The sequence below is a fragment of the Rhineura floridana genome, chromosome 7, assembly GCF_030035675.1.
Source record: "Rhineura floridana isolate rRhiFlo1 chromosome 7, rRhiFlo1.hap2, whole genome shotgun sequence".
NCBI lineage: Eukaryota > Metazoa > Chordata > Lepidosauria > Squamata > Rhineuridae > Rhineura > Rhineura floridana.
In genome coordinates, this window is record NC_084486.1 from 21,642,561 (window position 1) to 21,662,648 (window position 20,088).

The 20,088-nt window shown below is 40.5% G+C and overlaps 1 protein-coding gene across 2 annotated transcripts in view; it reads right to left on the bottom strand.

Annotated features, from left to right (window-relative positions):
* BMPR1A (bone morphogenetic protein receptor type 1A) overlaps positions 1-20,088 on the bottom strand; it is a 102,127-nt gene that overhangs the window by 29,685 nt on the left and 52,354 nt on the right. For both annotated transcript variants that reach the window (XM_061635020.1, XM_061635021.1), the window contains exons 3-4: positions 5,652-5,865; positions 3,912-4,074 (exon numbers count right to left, since the gene is read on the bottom strand). In XM_061635020.1, the coding sequence (XP_061491004.1) occupies positions 3,912-4,074; positions 5,652-5,718 (230 nt within the window). In that variant the 5' untranslated portion in view covers positions 5,719-5,865. The remainder of the gene's footprint in view (positions 1-3,911; positions 4,075-5,651; positions 5,866-20,088) is intronic.

The following is a 20,088-nucleotide window of genomic DNA, read 5'->3' on the forward strand; positions in this document are numbered from 1 at the left end:
CAGGGAGGAGTCAGTCTCTCCCAGTTATGCCCGCCAGGGTACCTGGTTCAGCATCAGGGTAGACTTGAGGGTCGGGGAGGGGGATTGCTGTGATCTATAGGAGCTCCATCTCCCTCTGCAAGCACCCTGTCCATGTGACTACTGGTCTGGAGTGTTTCCACCTTATGTTAGGTCAGTGGGACAGACTGGGGATTCTGCTGGTGTACCGTCCACCCTGCTGCCCAACAGACTCCCTACCTGAGCTGACGGAGGTGGTCTCGGGTGTACTGTTGAGATCCCCCAGACTGTTGGTTCTGGGGGATGTCAACATCCATGCTGAGGCCACCTTATCTGGGGCGGCTCAGGATTTCATGGTTTCTATGACAACCATGGGACTGTCCCCACATGCCATTGGCCCAACACATGTAGCAGGGCATACTCTAGATTTGGTTTTTGCAACTGTTGGTGATCTGAATGTGGGGGGCCTTACATCAGTCCCTCTGTCATGGACAGATCACTGCTTGCTGAAGTTTAGACTTACAGTGGCTTTTCCCCTCTGCAAGGGTGGGGTACCTATTAAGTTGGTCTGTCCCCAGAGACTAATGGATCTGGATGATTTCCAAAGGGCTCTGGGGAGTTTTCTGGCTGATAGGGCTGGTGCTCCTGTCGAAACCCTGGTTGTACTGTGGAATACAGAAATGACCCAGGCATTTGACATGATTGCTCCTGAGCACCCTCTCCTGTGTAGAGCTTGTACAGCTCCATGGTATACCCCAGAGCCTAGAGCGATGAAACAATATACAAGACGGCTTGAGTGCAGATGGAGACGAACTCCTAGTGGATGCAATTATACACTGGTAAGTGCCTGTGGTAAACTGTATTTAGGGGCAGTGAGGGCAGCAAAAAAACATTTTGCTGCCACTATCAAATCATCAATCTGCCGCCCAGCGGAGCTCTTCAGAATTGGCCGGGGGCTATTACACTCTGGTCCCAGAGACATGGTAGAACCATCTGAGGCCTGCTGTAATGAATTTGCTAGGCACTTCCAAGATAAAATCTTGAGCATCCGCCAGGACTTAGACTCCAGTGTTATAGCAGGTGAATCAAGCGAGGTATCCAGAGCACAGCCTTGTCCCGATTTCTTGGATGAGTTTCAGTTGGTGCAGCTTGAGGACGTTGACAAGGTGCTTGGACAGGTTCGTGCAGCCACTTCTGTGCTGGATCCTTGCCCTTCTTGCCTAATGAAAGCTAGCCGGAATGGAACAGCCGGCTGGGCCAGGGAAGTGATTAATGCCTCTCTGCAAGAGGGGATGGTCCCTGGCTGCCTGAAAGAGGCAGTAGTGAGACCACTCCTGAAGAGACCCTCCTCAGACCCAGAAAATCTTAATAACTATAGGCCGGTGGCAAATGTTTCATTCCTGGGCAAGATCCTTGAACAAGTGGTTGCGGGCCAGCTATAGACACTGTAGGATGAGACCGATTATCTGGATCCATTTCAGTCAGGTTTCAGGCCTGGTTTTGGCATGGAAACAGCCTTGGTCGCCCTGTATGATGACCTTTGTTGGGAGAGAGACAGGGGGAGTGTGTCTCTGTTGATTCTCCTTGATCTCTCAGCGGCTTTCGATACCATCAACCATGGTATCCTTCTGAGAAGACTGGCTGAGCTGGGAGTGGGAAGGACTGCATGGCAGTGGTTCTGCTCCTACTTGGCGGGTTGGCTCCAGAAGATGGTGCTTGGGGAACATTGCTCGGCACCCTGGATTCTCCAGTATGGGGTTCCGCAGGGGTCAGTTCTGTCCCCCGTGCTGTTCAACATCTACATGAAACCGTTAGGTGCGGTCATCTGGAGCTTTGGAGTGCGTTGCCATCAGTATGCTGATGACATGCAGCTCTATTTCTCCTTTTCATCTTCTTTAGCTGAGGCTGTCAATGTGCTGAACCGGTGCTTGGCTGCGACAATGGACTGGATGAGGGCTAATAAACTGAGGCTCAATCCAGACAAGACTGAGATGCTGCTAGTGGGTGGTTCTTCTGACCGGATGGTGGATGTCCAACCTGTCCTGGATGGGGTTGCACTCCTCCTGAAGGAACAGGTTCGTAGCTTGGGGGTTCTCCTAGAACCATCTCTGTCACTTGAGGCTCAGGTAGCCTCGGTGGCACGGAGGGCCTTCTACCAACTTCAGTTAGTGACTCAGCTATGCCCTTATCTGGACAGGGATAACCTGGCTTCAATTGTCCATGCTCTGGTAACCTCCAAGTTAGATTACTGCAATGCATTCTACGTGGGGCTGCCTTTGAAGACGATTCGGAAACTGTAGCTTATGCAAAATGCAGCAGCCAGAATGGTAAAAGGGACCAGACGGTCCAAACATATAAAACCGATTCTGGCCCACTTGCATTGGCTGCCTGTACATTTCCGAGCTCGATTCAAGGTGCTAGTTTTAACCTATAAAGCCATACATGGCTTGGGACCACAATACCTGATGGAACGCCTCTCCCGATACAAACCCACCTGTACACTATGCTCAACATCAAAGGCACTCCTCCGGGTGCCTGCTCGGAGGCTGGGAACAAGGGAGAGGGCCTTCTCAGTGGTGGCCCCCAAATTATGGAATGATCTTCCTGATGAGGTGCGCCTGGTGCCAACACTATTATCTTTTCGGTGCCAGGTCAAGACTTTCCTCTTCTCCCAGGCATTTTAGCATGTGTTTTGAAATTGCTTTACATTTTTAAATTGTTTTTAAAAGATGTGTTTTAAATTTGTATATTTGTTTTAATGTTTTTAGTTACTGTAAACCGCCCAGAGAGCTTCGGCTATGGGGTGGTATATAAATACAATAAACAAATAAATAAAACCCTTCCTCCCCAGCTGCAATCTCCAGGAAGATCACAACCATCTGGCAGTCAAACAGGAAAAATATTGCGGGGGGGGGGGAGAGAGAGGAAAAGCATGTGTATGCGTTCAGTATATGTGGGCATGCACTCTCTATCAGCATGTTGTGTGTCAGATAGCCATGGCCACTTTTGTCTTGGCCACAGCCCACTGTTATGTGGCCCTCGGAGGGATGCCCAAAAAGAATGTGGCACTCAGGCCAAAAAGGCCCTCCCCTAGCAATAAGGCCTTTTCCTGTAACACCACCTCGAAAGTGTGAGACACATTTCTTTCTTGCCTGGTGGGTGAAGGCCTGGCAATGCGGAAAACTCCTCCAAACAAGGGGGCGTCCCTAAATGAGGGAGGAAGAGTTTCTCCCCATCAGTTTGAAGGAGCATACTCCTGCAATATGAAAACTTGGAAAAACTGCTTCTCTGTTGAGCCATAGCCCAAACAGGCAGGATCACACTCAAAATAAAACAACGACCAATCAAATTAAAAGGCTGAAGAGAAAAGACAGGGATACTTAAGACAAAAGATGTGATAAAAGTCAAAAACAAAAGAAAGAGAGGTCTGTTTATTCATTTATGCTGTCCTGGGTTCCTACTGGGAGAAAGGGTGGGATATAAATCTAATAAATAAATTAATAAATATTTTTTAAAAACAGAAATGCACTCTAGCCAAGACAGCAGCTCCTTAAAAACTACTGCTGTGGCAGTCTAATGAACAGACCTGAACAGTGAAAGAAGTTTGCTGAATGAAACTCTGTGCAGGTGCAGAACTCACATCGGTGTCTCCTCAGAGGTAAACAAAGAAGGTACAAGCACAGCCAAATTCCAAAATACGTATTAAATGTTCTCACCATTCCTCAAAGTAATCAGAACTTACTTTTACCTGAACTTAAAAAGTATATGAACTAAACCAGAGATGAAGAAGGGAACAGAGAAACAAACAAGGATCATGGAAATATTTTGAAACCTCTAACCTCAGCAATATAACTTTTATCATATTCTTAATTATCTACTGAAAAAGCAGCCTGAACTCTGCCTGCAATACTTACTTGCATGTGTTGTTAATTGCATTTTCTGGACAGTGCCCTGAACAGTAGCATTGCAAAAAAGGCAACGTGTCTTCTGGAGCTAAGGTTACTCCATCTTCCTGCTTCTTCTGATCAGGATCAGTCTCCATCCCTGTTCCATGCAGCACGCTGTCTAGAATCTGCCCTGTATAACATGAACACATACATAGTGGTTTGTTTTGTAATGCTGGCTTGAGCTGAAGGTTTAGAAATTTAAGCTGCGATAGCCCCCATAGAGTCCTTCTGTTTTGTCTCCACAGCGAAGGTGGAGTGTTCATCTGCATACTTGCACCCTAACTTAAAAACCTATTCACCTCATAGTGAGCCACATTAATTTTTAAAAAATTTGACTTGCAAATCAACAAGCACAATTATATATTGACATAAGTAATTGATATATGAACATATAGTATACAATTATTGTACTTTAAAAACAGAAATGCTATTGTTGGATCTGTAGCCACATTAAATTTAATGAAATTTAATTCCAAATATATTTAAGGATCAGTGTGAATGTAAGCTTAATAAAAAATACTGGGTCACAAAACCTATTTTTGTAAAACCTTTTGGGATTATCTCAATAATTAAGATATTTAAGATTGTCATTTTTGTTTAGTTTTTATTCCCACCATCTGTTACAAACTGCTATTTTTCAGGGGATCATAGGTAGGAATACTTCTATAGAACGAATACCTGTGGCCTTCCCAATATTGCTGTACTATAACTGCTATAATTCCTGACCATTGGCCACACTGGCTGGGGCTCATGAGAGCTGTGGTACAAAGCATCTGAACTGGAGAAGGCTATCTCTCTCAGATTTAACTGAGCTTCCCTTAATACTTAAAACATTTACAAAATCAAAGTTTATAATGGGCATGGAATCTAAGGCTGCAATCCAGTACATGTCTACTCAGAAGTAAGCTCCATTAGGTTCAATGGGACTTACTCCCAGGTAAGTGTGTATTGAATTGCAGCCTAAGTCAGTCTTCATCAGCCTGGTGTCCTCCCGTGTTTTGGGTTACAACTCAGTGAGGACCCAGCATGATCAATTGACTCCAGGAACCACAGAAGGTTGCATCAGTTGGAAAAGAAAAATGAAAGTGGCGGGAAGGAATCCTGTGCCTGAACCCCTTACAGCTTATAACATCCTGACAAGGTCATGGCTGACTGGCAGGCAGGCTGGCACTCTGAACAGAACATTCCTTTAGAGGGTGATGTTCTTGCAGTTCCTTGCTTCATTTTAATATCAAGATGTTAATTATGTTTCATCTAGAGACTGGAAATAAGCATCAAATTCTGTACAGGAAGATTTTATAATCGTGTATATCTATACAAGCAATGAGTATCATAATTTTCAAGACCTAATCGAACATCTGCTGTCCTTAATGCCTGTTCTTTCAATTATGTTAACTTCCTTTAAGCTTTTAGAAATAGCAATGTGGTATCAGATAGAAACAGCACTAAAGCAAAATCTGCATTGAGAACGATCTATCACTGAAACATTCGAACTCTGATGAAAGTCATTTTAAGATGTGTACAAAAGTTTTCAATTTCAACAATTCTCATGCTTCGAAACTGCTTTGTAAGCTTCTAGGTTTCAAAAACTACAACAGCTTATCAGTATTTACTGCGGACTGCAGTAAAATGTTGGCTATGCACACAAACATTTCACACATCAAAAACATTTTTTTAAAAATTGAAATTTTAGAAGTGAGAGTTTACCTTGAACTTGAGAAATGACGACTGCATAGAACCCCAACAATCTGATGTAAACTTTCATACAAATCATTGTTCACATTTAAATTCTTCCTGTGCACTGTCAATTTTGGCAAGTTGCCCTGCTGCTTGACAAGTTCTAAGCTTGATTGTTTAGTGAAACCTGTTAGAAGATTTGGTGGCCAGCTGAAGCAATGATTTAATTATTCCAACTTGTTTTCTGAAAAACACAAACAAAATTGAATTTTGAACAGATGGGTAAGATTCGGCCAATTCCAAAATACCTAAAAATGGAAAAACATTTCAAATTGACAAGATATAGTAAAATCTTAAAATGATAAACACATTCATCTAAGTATGTAAACATGACTAAAATATGAACTATTTGTTTTAATCCATTGTATAACTATGCAACATTTCAAAAATTAATAGTTCACAACTAGCTGATCGCGAACATCTATGCAGCTCAAAACTGAAAACTGCTGTAGAAATCAAAACGTTACAAGATTGATAATAATCCCATTCTAATATATCAGTATAGCATATCAACTGAATAGTTTTGTGCAGTGAACAAACTTTTACCAGAAAAAAGTCTCTTTAAATGCAAAATTGTCCAAAAAGTATTTTTATAATGTTTGCTTAACTGCACAAAAAGCAATGCAGTAAAAATTTCTCTACCATTTTAAAGTACTGTTTCAGGAACAAAGTGGGAAAACTTGGTTATACTAAAATGTAGCCGCTCTTAGTAATCTTACAGCAACGTTTTTGCAATGATTAATAGAGTCTAACTAGATCTTGAAGGAATAACCAGCAATTTGGACACCTAGGTAGTGAATATGGACAATACAGTGTGTCAAGATGAACAGAACACTGATTTTGCCTTTCTTTGGCCTCTTGCTTGAGTGGGCTTGACCCCCTGACCCCTGTCGGCCTGGCCCTATTCCTGAATGAAAAAACTTGTATTTGTTCAAGGATGTGCTGCAATTACTGTTAGTGGCTGATTCTACCATAAATAACTCAATCTGTCTGTTGGCAGGACCCAAAAACTTTTCATTTTAATTACCGCTTCATAGGAATTTAACATGGAAGCAAATTACTGGCAGAACGTAGAGGTATCTGTCACCTTCAATTTGGGAATGCAAGGGGCATGCAGCTTCGACTTGTGGCCTACTTTTCACACATCTGTGACTTCTTAGTAATGAAGAAACAAAGCAGCTTCCTCATCACAAGAAACAGAGCTACTGCAATGGAATAATCTATCTGTGGATACAGAAATTGATGTATATATAACACTGGACTATGCCTATAGTGTAACTGTTTTTCACAATATCTCTACATAATCTAAACAAACATTTTAGGTCTTGGGTCTTTAGGTCTTTGCTTGCTGTTAGAATAAGTTTTCTGATTTTATTGCATTGATTTTACATTTGTTTTATGGTGCCATTTTAAGACTATACACTGCCGTATGGAAAAGCACTATAAACATGGCTGATTATTATTGTTACGAATGCAAATCCATTTCAGGATTATTTTACTTTTTCCCATTAAATGAAAACAATGGTGAATTATTTTCACTCCTATCTTCAAAAGGTATGTTAAGCAATATCTGAACAATGTTTTTACTTCTGAAAACAAACAAACAAAACGTTTGTTTCCTAGTTATGACTAACGTAACTTAATGTAACATATATTTAATGGGCTGGATCCATACTGCTTTCTGTGACAGAAAGGCTTCTTCCAGCCAAAGGCTTTTAATCTGGCAGAGACCATTTTTACTGATTCCCCTTTCCTCCGGCAACCCCCTCCCCGTGCCATTTCTCACACTATTCTGGAGTGTCCTGTCTACCTTCTGGAACAGTGTAGAAGGCGGTCCTAGGGTATACTGGGGGAGAGGGCAATCAGCAAAATCCTCTTCCCCTCTGACCAGCAGGATGTTCCCTCAGCTGAATTACACTCATGATGCTGCTGAAATTGATTACTAATTCCCAGTTCCTTATTTGTATGAAAGTTCAAAACACATTGCAATCAGAACACTTTTAAAAAGAATTAAAGTTTGTATGTCCCTGAATCCCAAAGTAAGTGTTAGTATCCCTCATATCATATCTGTATGACTTGGGGATTGTTCCTTTGAGACCCACAATAATTTCTCCCAGAAATTATTCTGTATATGCAATGCTCATGAATGTGTGATGACCTCAGACAACAAAAAATAAGAAAGTGACTGTACACCCCACAGTAATTTTTGAACCAACCCAAATTATACATAAACATTTCTAAGAAAGTGTCCTCTATAAGAGGGCATTGAATTGCATTTGGCCCAACACTTTCCGTGAACACAAGCCAGTGTTAAAAAATAGCACCCCCATGTCAATCATAGTCAAACATATGTAGAAATGAATAAAGAACTGAGGGTGACCCCAAAATATTTTTGGGCCACCACAAATCATACACCCACTGATCCAGGACAGTGGCCTCTACAAGATGGCATTGAATCACATCTAGCACAAAGATTTCCTTGGTGCAAGACACTGTAACATGTATGAACTTGTACCAATCAGTATAAGATACTGTCACACCAATAATAATCAGTATTACTGGACATTCTCCTGGATGTGTGGGTATATGTCTTATTTAGGGATATACACACCCAGTTCCCTATTTATTTCTACATATTTTGATTATTATTGGTGTGGATCCATGCACTTGCCTTGCACCCATGTAAAATTCTGGCCCTTATGCAATTCAATGCCATCCCCTGTACACTGTCCTAGAGGGTGAGTGCATGATTTGTGATGGCCCAAACTTTATTTTGGGGTGTATACCCCCAATTCCTTATTCATTTCCCCACTTTTTGACTATGACTGGCATAGAGATCACACTTGGCAGTGACTTGTGCCTCAGTTCAGATTTGGATTGGACACAATTCAATGCCATCTTATACAGGACACTGTCCTGGATGTGTGGATGCATGATTTATGGTGGTCCAAAGCTTAATTTGGGATGTACACCCCCTAGTTCCTTATTTGTTATTGTCATCTGAGGCAATCATTCATTACAGGTGTTGTATAAACATGACAACTTTGATTGGAGAAAGGTTTTTGCGTCTTGAAGGGGAGAGTCATCTGTTTGTGAAGATATGTAACATGGAGTATTCCAAAGCTTACTTTGTGGTTTAGGGACATACAAAGCTTAGTTCCTTTTAAAATTTGCTGATTGAGCTGTGCTTTAAAAATCTTTGTGCAAATAAGGAACTGGGAACTAGTATCCATCATCAGCACTGTACACTCATGGGATGTTCCCACTTGCAGTGTGAAGTCTATTATCTAACCCATTATGTTTCGCTACTTTTTACATTTTCATTGAACTGTGAGGAAAAGTTTAAAAAGTTCAAAACTACCATTATTAAATTACCATTATGGAGATGATATGGATTTACTGTGTCAAAAGAACCCAAGTAACTAAAACTAAATGGATTATGCATGAAGGATGAGGAGTTTATCTAGGCCCCGTTGTTAAGAATAAGACAATGCCTAAACCTTCAAGATACTGTTTTTTACTTTCCACCCACAATCAGAGATGGCAGTTAGTCAGGAAAGCTAAGCTGCTAATCTTGCTTTCATGACCCATATCCGGAGCCAGGTAGCAATTTTCTCTCAGGATCAACTGGCTGATGCTCTGGTGTTTTTTCACCTTATACAAAGTGTGGCACAACTAACTTACATAAGCCACTGGGATTTAGTTACACTAAACTTGTCCTTCTGGAGTGGCAGTTTTTGCTCATTTGTACTTCCTGCATGTTGCATACTAACTTTCTTGATTTATAGTTCAAGGACTAACACATATGTCTAAAATAAACCCTTGCTTTTCCTAGCCATTAAAGGTTTTCCTAGAATACAAAGTTCTTACATGACTTATGAAAATTGTTCAGACATTTGAGTTTTTTCAGAGCCAGGGGAAATGGAGTGAGAAGTACGTAGGAATACCTATCTATGTGCTCTTAGCACAGACTGCAAGGATGGCTTTTTGGGGATCTTAGGGCTGGTTCACATATGAGCCAAGATCCACATTGAAAATGCTGCTTTTTCCATCACAATTGATTTTGACAGTTCACATACTTCCGCCCTCGCAACAAATAAATTGCCTGTTTTTCTTTTTAGTATTCACAGGCATGTGCGTTTATTGCTATCAGCGTTTCCTTGTTGCCGCGCCCACACATTAGAATGTTAACTGCGGAGGCGGGGAAGGGGTGGTGTTTCCCTAAACGAAGGAGGAATAGGTGCATGAAAGAGGCTTTCTCCCATCCCCCCTGCTCCCAACCGTGGCTGTTAGGCTGTCCCTGCGTGAGATTGGTGTGCCTTTGGCACCCCAGGACAAGCCTCAGCATGCATTCTGGGAAACATAAAAAAAACCCAAACAATTATCTTTAGAGAGACATTAAAAGCAGCTACTAAAGGAAACATTGACCGTTTAAGACGCCAAGGCCCCTGTGCTTTTGGGAGCTTATAAATTACCCCAGCGGCACCTTTGCCAGCCTCCTCTCGCCATGGTGTAGCTCCAGCGAGCAGCGTGTAGCGGCTTGCAGACCCCTCCCCCCCCCCCGCAGCTCAAGCGAGAGAGGCGGCCAAGGCTGAAGTCTCCCTCTCGGGCAGCCAGGAAGGAATTTCCCGAGCTCTCCCCTGCTACCCTCAGGGAGTTGTTGGTGTCGCTGCAGAAGAGAGAGAATGAAGGGGTGAGGAATGTGATTTTGTTTAAAGGAGTGGGAGAGGAAATGTATTGGGGGAGAAGCGGGAGAAAGGAAGGCAACAGCAACCGGAAGTTGCTTCGTCAACGGCAGGAAACAAAATGACGCCCAGAGACAGTTAAAGGGACAGAGAAAAGGGAGGATCTAATGGCGAAGAAACTGCGCAGCCAAAAAAAGGTGCTTAAAAGGTAATACTCATTAGAAGCGCACCAAAGCAGGTGCGGATTTTAAAAGCAATTTGGGGTTTTTGTCGCATCCATTTAATCCGGAGTTAAAGGCAAAAGCAGCTGAATGTACTCGCGTTGGCAAAAACTTCATGCAAACGGTCCAAATTAAAAGGATCTGCAAAAAGCCTCAGATCCAGATTATACCGGCATCTGAACAGGCTTTTAAAGATCATGATAGTACACAAAGGAGGGAATTTCTTAGGAATGCAGAGCTAAAGCTATGGATCAGTGCAAGGTGCTTGATTTAATTTCTTTTTGCACCCAAAGGATATGCCAATCCATACATAATTTCCTGTGTAGAATTTAAAATTATCTGTTGGTTTTAAGGTAAATTACTACAAAAGATACCCAGAACTCTGCTGAGTATAATAGAAGTAAGGACCAGTAATATTTAGCTTAGATTTATTTGCATCAACCAAAAATACAACAGAAAAATGGTTCCCAGTGTTTCACTAATCCCTGTAACACTCAGGATTCCTGGAATATTGTCAACTTTCCATAGGCTCCCTATGCATATGAGCCCTAAAATTAATTTAGTAATTAGCAACAAGCTCTTAACCTGAGCCAAGATAAATGCCAGAGATTCATTCTATGTAGAACTACTAAGCTCTGCCCAAAAAAGAACCTTTGAGGAGAATGGCAAGGAAGCCTCTTCATAAGCAAAAGTTCCAAGCTTCCATAGAAACTTCCAGGTCAGGCTTGTCCAACATCTCAATAGGGCAGGGGTGGGCAAAAGGTAGATCTGGGTCTACTGGAGGACCTGCAAGGATTTTCTCACTCCCAACTATTTAAGAATAGCAGCAACAAAATGACTCCCCACTACCCTAAGTTATACTGCTGAAATGAAGAAGGCTTGGGGTAACGATTTCTGTGTGGAAGGAGGACTGTCAGCTCACTTCAATTCTGATATTTAAAACCAATTTCTGGGCTCGGAATTCTTTCATTCTACGTATGTCTTTTGCAAAAGGCTCAATCTGATAGATCTCAGGGTGGTAGTAAAATACAAGGTAAATATCACAAGCCTGCATCTACCCATCCCTGTATTAAGGGAAGCTGCATTCTCCCTCCCCTGTTTTACAATACCAGGTCTGATGTGCATGCTCCTTGCCTATCATAATTTAAATAAGCTTTTGTGAAAACGTTGAAGCAAATCAAGCATTCAGTTTCACCAACTTTGTGTATTCCGCTATGAGGTTATCTTCAACATGAAACACCCAGTGTCCCTCTTGGAACATCCCAAAACGTGTACCCCCAGATATCTTCCTATTTGGATCAGTTTACGTAACTTTTAAATCTGTGCAGTGAATTTTTGAAATGTCCTATGACTTTATCATATCCTAATCAAAATTATCTCAAAGTCCTTTTAGATGAAACCCTACTTCTTTTTTGCAGGTGCTTTTTGTAAATTAAAGATGTTGCGAGTTCCAATCATGGAATTTCCACATATGTATTTTGACCCAAGGAAAAGGCTAGCTTTTCTCTGCAAAAGTAAAAAAAGAACTGGGCCTCATCATCTCTAGACTCCAAAATGCATAGTCAAGGAGAAAGGTCAACTGCTCCCTCAGAGATTTCTAGATGGCTGTTGCAGCCCCTGCATAAGCAAACTGACTGAACAGAGGCAATGAAAAAGTACACGTGTGAACCACATTTGCCATCATCCCGATAGGTAAATGTAGTTAAAAGTAACTACCATTTTAGAACTATTTGGAGCAGATATATTTCATTTATTTGCTTATGTTATTTTGGAAGTTAGGTAAAGGCTTTGAAATTAATAAAAATAAATTTAACACAGATTTCTAGGATGAATAATGGAGAAATATAATTTTCTAAATTAGATTCTCTGTAGAAACAGTAGTAACACAGAAAAGAAGCAAAGTAAGAAGAACACCAACAATCATACAAAAATGTACTTCTCCATCTTTGGAGATGGCAGGTGTTGCCACCATTCACCATATGCTCAGAGGCATGTGTTACCAAATTCTTCCAAGCTACACAGGAAGTGGATTGGACTGTAAAAGTCCAACCCAAATGGTGTTTGCATTTTGACAAATTTGTAGGGCAGTACAATATCTCAGAGAGGAGGTCAGGTTTCCTGCTACTCTGGTGCATTCACTATAGCTGCCTAATTTCCCTGCTTTTTAAAGTTTGATAGAAATATCTGTTGGCTACAGGTACATTCTTAAACTGCAGAGTTTTTTTGTCTATTAGTGAATATTTTAATTCAAGTGTGGGGAACCTATGGCTGTCTAGATGTTGCTGAACTACAACTCCCATCATTCCTGGATTATCGGCCATGCTTGCTGGGGATGATGGAAGCTGTCATTCAGAAACATCAGGAGGGCCAAATGTTCCCCACACCTGTTTTAATTTGTAGAGGCAGTATCAGCAAACCCTTATGAAATATACCCATGCCATGTCATGGTAGTAATAATAATGAAAATACAGCAGCAACTGAAAGTGCCAAAAAAAAGAGGTTACGTTCAACAAAGAAATTCCTTGAGTAAGAGTGTTTCTGGGTGTAACTTAAAGAGCAATGTGAATTGACTTGATGTTTTAGGCTCAACTATATAAAACTGACAATCATTTGTCTGATATTAATAAAATATTTTCCAACTATTTTTTCCCATCTAATAGAGGACACTATGTTGCAAAATACTTTGAAGATTTTTAATCACCAAGTCTAATATTTATATGTGCCATTTGGGTTTATTTATAGGTGGAGTGGTCAATGTAGCACAGGACTTTTCCTGGTGTTCACGAAACCTCTGAACCCTGCCCCCCAGCTCACTATCCGGTTGGTGATGTTACCCCACTCCTGAAAGTAGGAGCCCAGGGCGGAAAACAAAAACACAAACACACTCTAATCAGACATTAAAACATATTAAAACAAAACACCTTTAAAAACATATTAAAACAAAACATCTTTACAAACATCTTTTCAAAAGCTTTAAAAACATCTTAACAAGCAATTCCATCACAGACGCAGACTGGGATAAGGTCTCTACTTAAAAGGCTTGTTGAAAGAGGAAGGTCTTTTTCACTTCCTCTTTCAGCTCTATGTGCTTTTTAAGGCTCAAATTCAGCAACTGGAAAGCAGAATAACTGAACAAGTAGGAGAGGAGAGCGAAAAGTGAGTGGGCAGGAGAGAGATAATGTGGTGCCACAGGAATCTGGAGAAAGAAAGAAAGTGCCAGAAAGAGAGAGTAGGAAACACACCACATCCATTAAAATATTCTTGAAATTGCATAATTTTTTCATGGGATCTCACCCCCTGCAAACATAAGCAAATCACAGGACACATTTGTTGCCATCAACTAATAAAAAAAATGGATTCAGTGCTTTTCCGGGTTACCATAGCACATGGATCAGAAGCACAGATCCTTTGGCAGGCTTCACTCCCTCAGAAGGGACTACCATCCCTGGAAAAAATGCATCCACTAAAAAACAAAAAATCAACAGGCACATTTAAATCAATGGGCAATGCCAAGAAACCTTTTGAAATGAGTCTACAAGGCAGTAATGAAACAAAGCAATATATGCCCATAAGGCCACAAAATTTAGCAACAAATAAAAGTCCGAACTGAAGGTTTTCCCCCCACATTCCTAACCCTGGCAACATACATATCATGCAAAAGATCCATGTTTGTATTTTAGATAGCTGAGTGTATGCAGAATTATGTGGCACTTTGTTCTGACTATCACTGTAGGCTTCAGTGACTAATTATTTTAGGTATGATTAATTGTTGATTGCCATTAATAAATGTTACTATGACACTGTGGAATAATGTGCCCACTTTATTGTCCCTTCTACTGTGCAGAGTAATTATTTAGCATTCAAAAAGGATATTAATTTGCTACACAATTAGTAGTTCTCTGAATTCATCATCTTGCTTCTACTATACTAGCTTGTTTAAAGATAATGTTATCATTTTGTAGCAAGAAATGCAAACTGATAACCTTATATCACAACATTCAATACTTCAGGAACAGATAAACAACTTCAGTAGAAATCCAGCTGGATGGTATTCCTCATTTGTAATTTGCAGTATGTGCAGATGATGACTGGCCTCTTCAAAGGTTGAGTATGAATAACTTAAACAAAACACTGCTAAAAGTTTAATATAAATGTAATTAACACATATTGGCATTTTGCCAGTCGGTAATTCCTCTGATCAAACATATTAACCATGCAAATCTTGCAAAGTCAAAAGACTCTGAACAAGTCGGCACCTTCATTTCAAAATAAGCGTTGTGTGATATTTATAGTTTTACATCAAAATCTTTTCAAGCTGAATTTGAAGTTTAATTGTAACCATACAATAAATAAAGCTAAAGGTAGGATTTTATTGTGTGAGAACGGGAAAGCAGACCTCAGAAACTCCTCTCCCTTCTCCTACTCTCACCCCAATCTTAACTCTCTCTGTCTACGTAGCAAGGTTCCTTTCTTTGGTCATCTGCCAGTTCCATAAAATAACTTGGAGTAAAGCGCTCCCCTTTTCTTGGGCCCCTCCCCTTAAGCAGCCCTAGGCGCCCTGTCTCATATGCTTTTCAAGGAGTGCTAGACTACACAGCAGACTTTCTGGCTCCACTTCCATTGTTTGCATGGCTGCATTGCTCCTTATCCACAGACTGGATTAGCATAAGAATACTGTCTTCCCTTTCAATAAGCAATCTCCCCCCTCCTGCCATCCCCAACAGACAAAATACTGAAGAACTTTATTTAAGGATAACATATTAAAAGCAATTGTTTTGCTGTTCAGTGTCACTAAGTAAAATATTAAGAAATTCAGACGAATGAAGCACAGGAATTCCTGTTTATACACAATGAGAGAAAACTTGGTGTTACAACAGTCTTCTTGGTATGGCAGTGTTATTTCAGACAATTAAACAAAGAACTGTCAGAATATTTAACGGAAACAAATATTTTGAATTAGATTAGCTTGGGTTCTGGAAGGAGGGGTGCAGGAGGGGGAGGAGGAGAGAAATCAAGAGATTACCAACACATCTTTAAGGGTGCAAGATAATAGACAATGCAGGGTATGATCTCATTTGCTCTGCAGTTTTTAGTCTGTGGAACAAGCTATTAAGTTTCTAAGGTTTTGTACAGGGTAGACATTACAGATATCTATTGTTTAAAAGAATATTTCCAGCTATGGCTATAAAAATGCTTGAACAGTTGTATGAATTATGAAATGAGAACATACATTTTGTTTAATTGAGGGATAATAAGTCTCAGGACATTATGCAGCTCAATTTGGGGTGAGCACAACATTGCCCAATTCATTAGTACAATTCATTATTATTTGTGAACCTAACGCTAAGAATTCAGAATGGCAACACCAACATTTCAGATGCAATGCTCCTGGCTGCTTAAACATGGTTAAACAATCATAATTAGGCTGTGGAATTCTGTGCTCCCTTCCACCCTATTGTTTTGTGAATCTCTACTACTATTCTTAATAGAAGCTATGCATTTTGTTGGGTAAAGGTTTGAAACCAGAATTCCAAGACAATTTCAAAACCCAGTTAAGCAGGAACCCTAGTCAGCCTTAACTGAGACTAACACTGCAGCCAACATATTGGCCACATTCAGATAAACAAATCTTTATTAAATCAAGCTGAGATATACCTGAGTTTCAGGTAGCCATATGCAACTGCTCTGCTTGTACCTTTGCATGAGCAAGAGAACAAGCCAGGAAACCACAGCTAACCACATCGTCCCATTTTGTCCAAATGGAGAACTTTGATTAATGGCTTCCAAACAAGCCAGAATGTGAAGCAATGGATTAAATTTGGCTTTCATATAGTTTGGAAGCCATTAACCAAAGTTTCCTTTCGGGACATAATGGAAAACTATGGTTAACTGTGGTGTCCTATCTTGTTTCTGGCATGAAGGAAGGAGCAAAGCAGCTGCATGTGGGTATCTGATGCTTGCATATATCTTAGCTTATTAAGCAGAGATTTGATCAGTCAAACACAGCTATTGCTTGAGCACATTAGTCTAGGCCTGGAGGAGAAATATCGGGGGGGGGGGACGGTGTGTGAGAGAAATGCATAATGCTGCAGCTCACTCCAATAGTATATTACTCCTGAAGTGCCAATAGTCAAACAGCAGTGTCACACAGGGCCCAAGCATGTATGGCTCTAACACACCACTTCTTTACAATTGTCATTTAATTCACATCAACCCTTTCTGACTAATGTACAAAGTAATTAATGCACTCATTTTATAAAGTGAAAACTGAGGGACCGATGATACTAAAATCTTCAGTGTGGTTAAAACAAAAAGGGTTACGAATAGCTCCAAAATGACATCTCCAAGCTAAGTGAATCAGCAATAAAATGGCAAATACAATTCAATGTAAACTACTATAAAGCTGGGACAAAAAAATCTAAATTTCATATATATGCTCATGGGGTCTGAACTGGTGGTAACCGACCAGAAACAAGACCTTGGGGTCATCATGGATAGCTTGATGTCAGCTCAGTGTGCAGCAGCTGTAAAAAAGGCAAATTCCAAGGTAGGGTTCATTAGGAAAGGAACGGGGGGGGGGGAACCCTGTCAACATACAAATCTATGGTGTGCCCACACTTGGAATACTGTGTACAGTTCTGGTCACCTCATCTTAAAAAGGATATTGTAGAGCTGGAAAAGGTTCAGAAAATGATCAAGCAGATTGCGGAGCTCCCCTATTAGGAAACATTTTGGGGCTTTTCAGTTTAGAAAAAAGTCGAGTAAGAGATGACACGGCGGAAGTGTACAAATTATGCATGGCATGGAGAAAGTAGATAAACATTTTTTTCTCTCTCATAATACTCGGACTCAGGGATATCCAGTGAAGCTGAATGTTGGAAGATTTAGGGCAGACAAAAAGAAAACACTTCTTCACACAGCATAAACTATGGAATTTGCTCCCCAAGAAGAGGCAGCGATGGCAACCAAGGTAGATGGCTTTAAAAGAGGGTTACACCAATTAATTGGAGGATAAGGCTATCAGTGGCTAACTGATGGCTATGTTCTACCTCCTCTGTTGGAGGCAGAATGCTTCTGAATACCAGTCACTGGAAACTGCAGGAAGGGTGAATGCTGTTGTGCTCAGGTCCTGCTTATGGGCTTCCCATTGCCATCTGCTTGGCCACAGTGAAAACAGGATGCTGGACTAGATGGGCCACGGCCCTGACCTAGCAGGTCTTCTTATGAGAGGCACTTATGAAATGTTTTTATGTTTTAAGCTGCTATTTGTATCACATAAGTCTGTTTCCAGGAAAGACAAAGGAGAAAAATTTGCCCCTGCTTGGTGGGAAGATGGCTGTCCATTTATCTGCACACTCATAGTTGGAGTGAGCACATTGCTGCTACTGAAGAAGAGTAGATTCACATAGAGTGTGAGATGACAACAGTAGTATCCATGGATCTCTCCTTGCTGGAGACTGGAGTACAATGACGGCAAAAGGATTGAGGGAAACTACTTCTTCTGCCACATATGGACTTGTGGAGTGAATGCATCTGCTTTCACTTTTAATATTAATTATTTCTTTTAATAATTAATTAAATTGGTGAAAATGGCTTTGACACACATTCCAGAATGTGTGCTCAAATCACCTCTAGACTGTTATAGCTTTCTTCACCCTAAGAGAAGCTGATGGAGGGGTTGATTGTGTGTGTTTCCACATCAAGAGGATAACTCTGAACTGGCCCACTAAGATGCAAAAATATTTCTTACTATCACCATGTAAACTGGCTAGCTCCAAAGTCAATCCAACAATTTCCAACATCAGGTTCATGTATTGCGTTTTATTATTGGAGTGTTGGCAATATCAAGTTTCTCATTTTCAGAGGTATGGGAAAAAATAGAACAGGGTTGTATGCAACAGGGTGTACTCTGAGAACTTAGTAGGATGCAACCGAAAGATTTTGAAGGCTTTTGGGAAACTCTGGGTATTCAGTGCTGCAGCAAACTACAGCAGTTGATTGAAGATGGCACAAGAAGAAACGCCTCAGTGTCACAAAATTGTTGCTTTTACTGTTCTAGGTATACTGATTTAGTCTGATAGGGACTGTGTAGAGGCCACTTAAACTGTTAAGTGAACCGCCATGGCTAGTAATTTTAGTTAGATGGGCTCTGACGAAAGCTTTCTCCTGTCCTCAGACAGAACTCAGCCTGAAAACTGCAATTCTCTTGAATATCAAAGCCAGCCAGGCTTTTCCTATCATAGTATTTATTTTATTTAAATATTTATGAATCACACTTTCATGTAAAGTATCACAAGGTGTTATACAGAATAAAAATGCTATTACAAAAAATATATATCAAGCACATCAGTAAGAGCTGGTTGGCAAAGAATCTCAGATTTGAAATGCCTGTCTGAATAACACAGTTTTTAAAAGATGTCAAAAACAAGCAGGAATGACTTCTGCTGAATCTTTATTGGCAAGGAATTCCCAGGGCAGAACCGGCCACGCTAAAGGCCTGGTCCCTGGTAAAACCCACCCAAACCTCAGGGACATGTGGGACTACAAACAGTAGCCCAATCAGAAGATCTCAGCAATTGTGGATGAGCATAAAGAATCAGGAAGTACTGTGGGACATTATTTAGGGCTTTGTGAATTAATACAAGAACCTTGAGCCTGGCCTGGTAGCAGACTGGTAACCAGTGCAGCCCTATCAGAGTGGATTAACATGTTGTCAGTAGCCTACTCCTGTGAGCAATCTGGCTGCTGCATTCTACACTAGCTGAAGCTTCTGGACCAAATACAAGGGCAGCCGCACATAAAGTGTGTTACAATAATAGAGTCCTGAGATTACCAATGCATAGACCACTGTGGTCAGGTTATCCCAGTCCAGTTTACAGCATAGCACTTTCTAAATTAGCCTGCTCAAACCTTGGGCTCAGGCAGCACTCCCTCCACCCCGGCATATGCCAGGAGGAGACTGAAAGCATTCACTTCCTGATTTAAACTAACTGCAGTTTGCCATTACAGGTGAACCAGGAACTGGGGTTAGTTTAAAGTGTGGTTTATTCAAGCCAGGATGAAAAACCATTTATTTCTTCTGGCTTGTTCCAATAAGCCAAACTTTAAACAAGCTGCAACATACTCTTGTTGAATACAATGACAATTCTTTTTTTTTTAATCATTAATTTTTATTCAAATTTTCAAAGATAAAAAACAAAACAAAACAAAAATAATTAAACAATAAAATAAAATGTTGACTTCCGATTTGTCGCAGATCAGTTATAGGTCTACAATATATAACAATCCTGTCTCTTAAATTATATTATAAAATCACTTTCCTCCAGTAGTTATCTTAATTAATCATCAAATCTCATAAACATTACTTTATTCTTTCCACAAAAAGTCAAAGAGAGGTTTCAATTCCTTGAGAGATATATCTTTCAATTTTTCTCCAAATAAACATGTCGATTAATCCATCTCGTTCAAATCTGTTAGGTCCAATAATTTCAATAGCCATTC